The sequence below is a fragment of the Gambusia affinis genome, linkage group LG24 (assembly GCF_019740435.1).
Source record: "Gambusia affinis linkage group LG24, SWU_Gaff_1.0, whole genome shotgun sequence".
Taxonomy (NCBI): Eukaryota; Metazoa; Chordata; class Actinopteri; order Cyprinodontiformes; family Poeciliidae; genus Gambusia; species Gambusia affinis.
Genome location: NC_057891.1, coordinates 4432112 through 4442691, shown reverse-complemented (window position 1 = coordinate 4442691; position 10580 = coordinate 4432112). Strand labels below are relative to the sequence as shown.

The window sequence follows — 10580 nt, the reverse complement described above, 5'->3', positions numbered from 1 at the left end:
TAGTAGAGATATATTTAGGGAGAGTTAAAAGGAAAAAGTCTTTGATGTTCAAACAGCGAATCACTGAAAGAGCAGTTACTTTAATGAAAATCACAGCAACACCCTAAAGAATGGAAAAATGAGTCAAAGTCACGCTGGTTTGGCTACTGAAGAAGTATTCACTCCCTCAATTTACTTAGGTTTTTTATTTTTTATCACAATTATTTCAGAAAATCCAATAAAGTAAATACAAAGACACTGACATTAACCTCTTGCTGCAAGCTAATGATGGATCAGAGTTAGCAAATAATCATAACCTATATACAATTTGTAGTGATTTTTGACACCAGAATCATAAACCTTTGAGGAATGAGTGCTGTGTTGTTTTTGTTATTCCACATAAAAACATTTTTTAGAATAAAGACATAATGAACAAACAGAATCTACAAGTGCCATGAAGTGATCTGTTCCCATGGGAGAAAACTCAACCTGTTTGTGCGACGCAACACTTGGCTTTATCAAATCCTAAATCCCACAATGGGGTCACTTTCTTTTGCTTAATCGCAGTAATGTTTGTCAGAGCAGGTTTTGCATTTAATTATAATGAAGTGTAGGTGAAGTGTTTACATTTCCATGTTGAATTATCAGAAAAATGTTTCAAGAAGGCCTGTGGTTGTTGTAAATAAGAGGTTGTGGATTTTTGCCATCTGCCAATTTCTCTGTCAACTTGTGTATTCGCTTGAGAATCAAAGCATGGTGCTAGAAGTGTGATGATATGGGATTCCTTGCAGTTTAAAACCTCAAGAAAGTAAAGCAATGCTCTTCAGCTGATAAAATCAGATAGTAAACATCTACGGAGAGTTATTGCTGTTGAATAGGCTGTTAAAATGTTAGATAATGTTTAGTTCACCCTGATGTGGAAACAGCTACACTTGGAAGAGCGTTATCTTTTTTCTTTTTCATGCCATGACCCTAATGTTGAGAAACAGAACTTTATCTTAAGAATTGAGGAAGGAAAACACTTGTGGTTTCCTGGTAAACATGGCCCTGATTTATGTCTCTGACAAAGAAACTTGGGAGAAATGTGCTAACAGAGAAGTGGCGAACATCACTTCAGTGGTAAAGTCCATCAGGCTTTCAGAGCAAAATTACAATCATGAAGCATGAAGCTGGAGAAAACTAAAGGGACAAGAAATGTGTGGAGTTTTAACATTTTCACATTCATCAGGCCCTCCAGGATTTTGTTTTTGTGTTTTTTTTTGCCACCAAAATAACAGTTTAGAAATATTTGTATTTATGTGTGATGGTAAATGTGACTTTTTGTTACTCGGCGTATCGGTCACGGACTATAACGAGAATTCAAGTAAGACTGAGGCAGCAGTGGAGAAGAAAGAAGTACTGCCACCTGCAGGTGGGAGTTAGCAGTCACTTAAACCTGCAGTAATTAATTTTTATTTAAAAAAATGTTTCTTGGAGTATTCGTTGGAGCTGTGACTATGTCGTGACGGTATAGTATGAGACAGATAATCTGTGAAAAACAAAACCCCTGAGCTTCCCCCAGCCAATCAGAGTCAGGAGGCGGGTCTTAGCGCTGTCAATCACGCTCATGTGTGCCCTGCTATGCTAAGGCTAGTTAGCATGGCCACCAATAACAGCGGTAAACAGTTCTTTGTAAAGGCAAGTTGTTTCTCCTCCATTAGCACATTTAACAGTGAGTACATGAGGTGACTGGCAGCACTAAGCCCCGCCTCCTGGCTCTGATTGGTTGTTTTTGGTGCATTTCTTCAGACAGCAATAGTAGCTCAGAGAGGAAGTGGAGAAAAATGATCTTTCCACAGATTATCTGTCTCATAATATGTTTTAACAAATATGTAAAAAAAGCTAAAAATTTTTTAGTAAAAGTTACATACTGCATCTTTTTGGGAGAAATTTGCAATAAATTCACAAGTAAGAGATTAAAGAGGGAACACTGTAAAATCTTTATTAATAAAAATGTTTGTTTTGCTGTAGTACTTTGAATTAATCATTTTCAGATTCTGCTTAAACATAAAATCTTGTGCTGTTTTACAGTGTGAGGTCAGCTTTTCTGCTCACATCAGGTTGACCCCCAGCGCTAACAGCGTGGTCCAGAGCGCCGCTGCAGTGGCTGCGGCGCCGTTAAAGGTCTTGTCGTGGGCGTAGGTGATGATGTGCAGGGCGCCGCTGTAGGCCTCCTCGCAGGTCGGCTGGATCTCCTCCTGGGGGAGCTCGAAGCCGTAGGTGCCGTTATCTCTCAGCTCGAAGGTGAAAGTCAGGGGGATGTCCTGCATTCGGGCCCAGTCTCTGGATGAACCAGAGTTGGGGTCTGAACAGAGGATTATGTTAGTAAAACCCTTCAAACCTGTGATTTATAAGTAATGAAATGACTTCATACATACATAACACAGCTGGAGAGGTTCCGACTCTGTACTTTTTCCCATGGACTTTCCAAATGGCTTCAGCTGCTTCCTCTCCCACCTTCATCTGAGGAATCAGGGAGATTCAGACAACTCTTCTCATTGATTTATTAGGCACAACATAAGCTGTTTGCCAAACAAAGAAACGCTCTGGAGCTTCATCTGTATTCATGACTCCATCCTGTATACTAATATACTGACATATATTACGGCAAAATGAGCAGAGAGATTCGGCTCAGCTGTGCTCGGTGCCAGAGAACGGCAGCGCCGGCCATGCACAAACACTTCGGCGGGGGAGTGCGAGAACACCAGGAGGAAACACTGCGGCCCGGTTTTAGTCACAGTGGGCCTCGACAAATGCTTTTTCATGTTTTCATCTTGAGATCATGTGTGCATTCTTACTAGATCACCAAAATGTCTAGTTTTTGCTTCTATTTCTGGTTTAACTTTCAATCTTTAGAGTAAAGAGCTGAGCAAAGAATAGGAAACTAATGTTGCTAATGAATGTTTGTGATAATAGGGCATAAAATTCTTCTATCAATATTCACAAACCACCCACGAGAAAGCTAGCTGTACCGTAGCACAGCTAGTCATTACAGGAAGTTAGAAAATTGTACATTTAAAAGTCCAGGGAGTAATTGCTGCAAAATAGATTGGATCGTTAATGATTCACTTTCCAGATTTTATCTACTGAGGAAATATTAGTGAATCTATTCATAGCCACCATAATGTTTCACTAAATATGTGATACATTGACAATTTCGTTTTTAGCAAGACTTAATTTAAATCAATATTACCATAATAATGCCATATGCAGAAATAGAACTGACTGTAAAAATTAGTTAGTGCTTGGCTTTGGCCCAAATCATCCTGTGAAATGTGCAAAATCAGAAACATGTAATCAAAATTAACAAAAATAAACATTTGAAACATCATTCTTTGATACGTTTCACATTTTGAATTCAAATACTGGAACAAATTAACTTTTCTACGGTGATTCAGAGAACTGAATCATTAGCCATTCCTCTGTTGAGTTCAGCCGACCTTAGAAACAGCAGCACTGCCTGAACGCCAGGAACAACACATGGAGCTTCATAATCCTGTTGGTAACTCTTGGCTCTTTTAGGTTATTACCTGCATCATTCCTGGTCAGGCTCTCATTTGCTACTTACTGTCAGCTTCCTCCTGCTTGTTCCGCTTTGTTGTTTGCAGATGAGGGTTACGATGCATGTCGTTTATTTACATAGAGCAAATTTATTACATATTTCCTCATGCACAATCAGCACAGACCTAAATATCTCATGTAACCTGACTGAATGCAAACAAAATGTGCACAACAACAAAAGCTCCTAGTGCAGATGGTCCTGCGCAGCAACAGAGTATTGCATGTGCAAAGCATGCATGGATGTAAATACCAGCTCATCGTAATTGGAGGCGGTGAAGTCGGGGTGTCCGTAGGGAATCAGGAGCAGCTGGCCGTAGGAGTGGATGGTGAGGAAACACAGGAAGTCTTCCTTTCTGCTTCCCACAAAGTAAGTTACGGCCTGGGCCTCGGGTTCTGAGATGGGCCCTCTGCCGGGGTAGATGTTGGAGTTGCAGTCGGATGACACTCCAATGGCTGCGAACGAAAACAGAATCAGTTGCTGACACAAACCAACAAGCTGCTTCACAACGCGGAGCTCGGTGATGAGACACTCACTGCCCCAGTTGGCATCAAAGTTGCGGTTGAGGTCGGTGCCGTAGCAATCGCCCGAAGGTCCCGGTGACCTGTTCTTCCTCCACAGTCGGTTCTGAGCGGATCAGAGTGTTCAGTCACTTGGGTCTAAATCCAGCAACGCAAGAAATTAACCACTTGACATTTTTCTAAATATTAAACCCCTGATGTCTCCTATACTTTGGGCTCATCGGAAGTCATCTTCTTCGATGATTAAACCGCAAATCATTTTTACTCAAGTGCCCTTTTCCTAATAGCATATCCTCTCATATCCTGCTCATGTCCCGCTTGAGAGCTTTGCAGCAGATGAAGCGAATTTAATTTGATGAATATCCATCAAGATACTGACTGAGGAGTTCTTCCAGGAGAAGATGTAGCCATCGACGTTGAGCACCGGCGTGATGTAGAAGTCCATGTTTGTCATCATGGCTTCCATTTTAGCGTCTGTTTTGTACGTTTGGAGAATCTGATTAAAAAAACCCAAGAAAACAGATTGAAAGAGTTTAATTCTGCATAAAATGGTGGACAATAACTCACATATTTACTCACATATTTAAACAAACAGCATTAGGGGTTCATAGTAACTGGAGAACCAAACATCAGACGGTTCTCTTACCTGTCTGACAAAGTACTGACAAAACGCCGGAGCGATCCATTCTCTGGCATGAATACCACAGTCCATCCAGATGGCTTTCTTTTTGGCGTCAGTCTTCAGGCCGATCTGAAAAACCAGTTCAAATGTCTCTAAATGTCAGCAGATCCCAGCCTTTTCTACCAATTTCCTTTTGTAAAACCAGAATCTGGTTCACCCTCATCAAGCTAATCGTCCTGTTCTCATAGCTCTTCCCATAATCCACTATGGTCACAACATCGGGGTATTGCTTCGCCATCTGAGACATCCAGCTGCTGATCTGTAAGGTGGAACTTCAATGGACTTTAATCACACTAAATGTGTTTAATTATGTGTGAAACAACGATCAGGTTCTCTCACCTCCTCCATTGGATGGTATTGGAAGTAATCATACTCCACTTTGCTGCTTAACAAAGCACAAAATACATGAGAATCTACATATACTCCTACATTTTGCTAAATATCAGAGCAGATTTCTAGCTTGAATCTGTATTGTGACTGAGAATTTGTTGGTAAAAACCAGAATGAAGTACATAATTTTGCTGATTAAAAACCCACCTCTCCAGTGTCAATGCCACCATTGCTAAGAGCAATGGCACAAAGCTCAGAGTCATCATGTTCAGCATCTCACTCAATCGAATGAAGCAGCTTGTTTCTTACTGTCAGTCTCATTTCCCTTTACACAGCCTTAATATAAATGCTTATCTGATAAAAGCTCACCTTTGCCTCTGCTGCAAAGCGCTAGCAGCATTACCACGGTTAATAATTCCTCTTTTATGACCCTACATTACTTCACACCTGTTATTATGCAAAGTAATACCTGGGTTTTTTTGGATAGTCATTGACCATGTTCTCATAAACTTGTTCTCAAGATAGTTGCATGACTTGTGAAGCACTGTAAACATTTAGTTGTCACTTAATAGATGCAAAAGCATCCACTGGTGTGTTTTTGTTTTGGAAACAAACTAAACCAGTCATGTTTTAGCTACAAGCTAAAATCTGGTCGGAATTGCTAATGGTTGTGCTTAGCAATCAGGCTAACGTCTGTTAGCAATGCAAGCTAATTATTTTTCAACATTTTATACAGGTAAGCAGTGCTTTGAGTGGGCCGGTACAAAACAAAAGAAATCCTAAAACTATTGAAATGCACAAAGAACAAAATTCTACTATAAACAAAAAACAAATACAATTTAATATATTTATATTTATACAAGACCATTTGAGCAAGATTTGAATTGAAGTAAAACAGTGAGAAAAAATGTAAAGGAAATAAATACTCAGGAAGAGGAACACAGCAATGAAATAGACCTAAGGGATTAATTTTGAGAAGAGTTACTGAAGTTTATCTCCACAAGAGGAATTGTTTCTTTTCATTTTTAGATCAGATTACATGAAATACAAACACCAAAATAAAAAAAAGTAAAGTCTCTGTAGATTATCAGTTATCTGACACAAACAGTATCAAGCCAGTCAAAGGTCCACACCATGTAAGGTTATCCTGTGCCACGCCAAAGTATTCACACCCCAGTAAATGTTTTTTCACATTTTGTCACGTTATAACCACAAAGTATTCCCACAATCTAAACCCAGGTGCAGATTCTTGTTGTTTTCATTCGTCTGTTTGATATGTCTAGAAAACGAAGAGGTTCTCCCGGCTCATTAATTTGAACTGAAAGCATAATACTCTCAGAAGAATCATTTCACTGAGAGGCCAATCCAGGCCCAATAAGCTGCTAACAGATGTGTGATGAGAAGAATCTGTGACTGAACCGGTGGAGTAAGAAATATTTACATATTCATCGCTTCTGGAGTGAGCAGCAGGTAGCAATCAAAGCCTCTTGTGCAGCCTCACACTTTGCCAACTGTGGAACAACAGCAATCCTTTAAAAAGCCATGAAATCAGGTTTATTTTCTGTCCAAAATCAACTGGACTGTGCTAAATTAAAGGGATGTTGCACCTAAATGATGCAAAGTATTCCTTTATTGTTTGTATTCATGTTAACGTAAGACACTTAGTGGTAGCATCTTACCAGCAGGGGTCAGAACAATGCTTAGTGTTAAACACTAATGATGGTGAAATATGTCTTTCTGCACAAGGAATGGAGAAGCCAGTCAGACATTAAAAAAACCGATTAGCAGTCAACCCTAAAGTCGACCTGAAACCAGGCAGCAAGACAACGGCCATAAACATAAAGCTGGAGCTACAAAACTTTTTAAATCAAACTATATCCAAGTGTTAGTAATTCAAGAGTTAGAAATCACTGTTGACAGGAATTTTAGATCTCATATCTGGATTTACCTCTTAAACTTGTAAGTTGTGAAATTAAATCAGTTGGACGACAACTGATGAACTTCACAGCAGGAATACCAAGTCATCAAGTTGCTCAACAGGGAGCTTTCTGTTTACATGATCAGCAGCTTCTGAGGGAGGTAGCTCTTCTTAACTTCTTCAAAAATGAAAGGCCTTGTGATCCTTCAGTGGCTGATGCATCGACCCAAGAAAGGTTTTCCCTTCCAGGCCTCTGTGTTGATGGTTACTTTCCTTGATGTCCTAAAATCCATAACACTTCCTTTGCCTTTCTGCATTCACAATCAGGCTCTTTGGGTTACACACTGCTGTAAAGTTCTGAGCCAGCCCAAAAGCAATGAGTACTGGTAGATAGAAGGTTTTGTTCCCAAGATCAACAATTCCTCAACAAAATCAAAGTTTTAGTTCTTTTAAATTAAAAAACAAATGCTGCCTTGTCTTTTTTCCTGTATATTATTTTTCTCATGTCTGAGAATAAGAATACTCACCATCTTTTCCAATGGTGTGGCAAGCCAGGTCTTTACTCCTTTGCTGACATGTGCATCATGTCGTTCTGCGAGTTGCTCATAAGATATAGAGACAAGACCTGACTGAGGCAAATTAATGTGCACACGAATTAATGTGCACACATTCTGTATGTGTCCCAGATACAGAATCAAAACACATCATAGCTTCTTTTCTTCACAATGACGGATGAAAGCGCTAATGCTTTTGGATGAGAGAGACAGGCCATCCTGTTAGACCCAACCTTAAAAACACAACTTCCTCTCTATAGGTTGTATCCGGAAACATTTCCAAGCATGAATACTTAAATTTACTGCAAGCATCTTATAGAGTAAAGAACTTTACAGCCAAGACATGAGAAGCAAATTAACTTTTACTTAATGGCATTTTGGTAAAATTTAGACGCGGTTCAAGTCATTGACTGATGTTCTAGTCATCCTGATGGTTTATGAAACTCGTTAACAGAGTTACAGAGATATGGCAGGAAAATATTTTAGTGCACATTCCGGAGGCGTTTAAAGTTCCCATGGATCATTCTGAAAGTGAGTTCTGTCCCGGCTGCATTGACATGTTATGAGTAATGTTTTAGGCATTTGATTTGTGTTGGACTCGTTCATTGATTTCTTTGGACTCATGCCTCACTTTTGGCTTTCTAAATATTAGACAAGAGTGTGATTTACAAGGTGTCATGTATCTTCATAGCTCTAAAGGCTCTACAGGCTTTTCATGCTGCTGGCCCATGTGTGCAATGCTCTGGGCTTTTATTTGATAATTAATTTATCTGCCCCACCGCATCTGTGGTCATTACATGCAAGGTTATATGGCAGAAAACCAAAATACATAATAATTTACTTAAGAACAGTAAAAAAAACTAAGCTACAGAAGTAAACTGCTGGGAAGTTTGTGCTACTATTAGCTTATTGTATTGTTAATTCAAAATATATCAGCTCTACTGTTAAAAACGATTAATGTGCATACCTTAAATACCGTGTTAGCTCACTGCTCTCAGTCAAAATAACAAGGCTAACTTCTTCAAACATTTACTTTGTTGACAAAAGAAAACACAGGGTATCTGCAGGTTTCTGCAGGTCCAATTTAAAACCTTTTTAATGACACAATGAATTAAATTTAAGACAGAAAAAAATATAAATATAGAAGATGGTTGGGATTTCCTGCTGGATTAGAATCAACCATAAAAACATTGTTAATTTTATTAAATCTGTTGGAAGGGACTTTGTGCAAAAGCACAAAAGCTAAAATCTGCAATGGGACAAATACATTTTTATTGTTCTGTTAAATGGACTGGTTTGAACGGCATTGAACTGGATGATCTGCAGGTGAAAACCAGTTCTGAGGTGGTTCCTAATTAAACAGTCACAGAAGCAGATTGTCACAGGTTGAGCTACAGACTTTCCAGATTTGTAGCCCATTTATTGGGGTTTAGCTTTGTCATTTCCCTTCTGGCTGCCTGTCTAAACCTGATGATGAATCCAGCTGTTACATCACTCATTATTATGCTTATTTGAAGTGACACATTGCCACAACATCAAATTAAACCCAGGTACTGTCAGCTTGAGTTCAGAAAGAAATTGGAAGGAAGGAAGCTGAATCAATGTGCGAAACAGAACAGTGATTATTTTATATTGTCCTGCAGCGTTTTCTACTGTAGGGACACGGATAACTCATTGTCATATTACAAACACCAAATAAAAAGACACCTACTCATAAAAACATAAATAATAAATACAGAATTGAGCAAATAGAAATAATCGCTAATCAATGGAGAAAACAAAAAACTCAACTGGGGCAGGATGTTCTGACCAAAATAGTTCAGAAACATCAGACATACAAGTCTTGACCTGTGCAAAGCCCCTTAAGGCAGCAGAGATCAATACTGCAAAGCTCAACACTTATTGCTTGAGTGGAGGAGGAAGGACGAGACTTTTGGCAATAGTTTAATAATCTGTTATCAGTGTATGGAGAAAAAAACACCAGCACATGTTAGCCAAGCTGGAGCACCGCACACACACATATATAGATATACCTCCCACACATTAGAGCAGGATAAAAGCAGAAACCATCACCAGGGCCGACAGCAACTTCCCGACAACAACAAACCAAGCTGCATACCTCCCCCACAGAACAGGCTGCCTCCCCCTCCACCCCTGCTGCCTCCGTAGCCTCCATATCTGTTTCCGAAGCGCTAAAACATGAACAGAGTTAAACCCTGAGAGTCTCTCCAATTGTTTCCCATAAATAATGCATCAGAGGAGTCCTCGAACATCTCTTATTTTCCTTGTGGGTCAGCCAAATAGCCAGATGGAAAATGTAATAGTTGCTCCACTGACTACAAAAACAATCTCAGAGATATTTTCTACTTTTAAACAAGTCATTTCAAATCAGTCGGAGTGTAAACAAGAAGGTGGCACTCGCATAGAATGTGTAAAACACTCTCATCTAAAACACAGGATGTGCAAGTAACCATTGGTTCGAAGCTACAGCGCCATGCTGTTCTTTAAAACACCAGACAATTTAAGTTAGAGGGCTCGTTGCTTCACTGTGAACCACTTCAAATTGTGGCTGATTGAGCCACTTGTCACCGGACATGCTGGACAACTTGACGGTTGCTCCCTGGTTCAGGAAATACAACTGCAACCATTTTCAGAGAGAAAGTGATAAACATGATACAATAAACCAAAATAAATCCTGAATAAATGGATGACAAATGCATCTTAGTTCTAATCAACCCATCAATAACCCAACTGGCTTAAGACGATTTCTAAGTAGTAAATAGAGTCCAGATGTATTGGAAGTTCCAGAAAATTTTAAAGAAAACCAACAATACTCTAAACACATACTTACCATCATTATGAAGTTTTTTTTCCATCAGAGAAAATAAATGATCTCCAGCCCATAGATGGTCAGAAGCTAAAGGCAAAACCCACTCTAAACTAATTTATTGGACAGATTTATGAGATGCTACAAAGAAGGTTTATTACTCCTCATTAA

General features: G+C 39.3%; 1 protein-coding gene across 1 annotated transcript; it reads right to left on the bottom strand.

The window, feature by feature from the left end:
• Positions 1 to 1922: 1922 nt before the first annotated feature.
• On the bottom strand, positions 1923 to 5411 carry cpo (carboxypeptidase O). Its single transcript, XM_044109950.1, has 9 exons — positions 5318 to 5411; positions 5120 to 5165; positions 4938 to 5039; positions 4745 to 4849; positions 4478 to 4594; positions 4114 to 4204; positions 3830 to 4032; positions 2397 to 2481; positions 1923 to 2323 (listed from the first exon to the last, which is right to left on the bottom strand). Exons 1-9 carry the CDS (start codon positions 5383 to 5385, stop codon positions 2070 to 2072), a joined length of 1071 nt encoding a protein of 356 aa, XP_043965885.1. The 5' UTR covers positions 5386 to 5411; the 3' UTR covers positions 1923 to 2069.
• Positions 5412 to 10580: the final 5169 nt, after the last annotated feature.

Bases quoted from the DNA above. Each gene is read 5' to 3' on its own strand.
- cpo (XM_044109950.1), bottom strand. From the start codon at position 5,385: ATGCTGAACATGATGACTCTGAGCTTTGTGCCATTGCTCTTAGCAATG. The intron at 5,040-5,119 runs GTGAGAGAACCT...TCCACCTTACAG, and splicing joins AATACCATCCAATGGAGGAG to ATCAGCAGCTGGATGTCTCA. The intron at 4,033-4,113 runs GTGAGTGTCTCA...TTTCGTTCGCAG, and splicing joins CTTTGATGCCAACTGGGGCA to CCATTGGAGTGTCATCCGAC.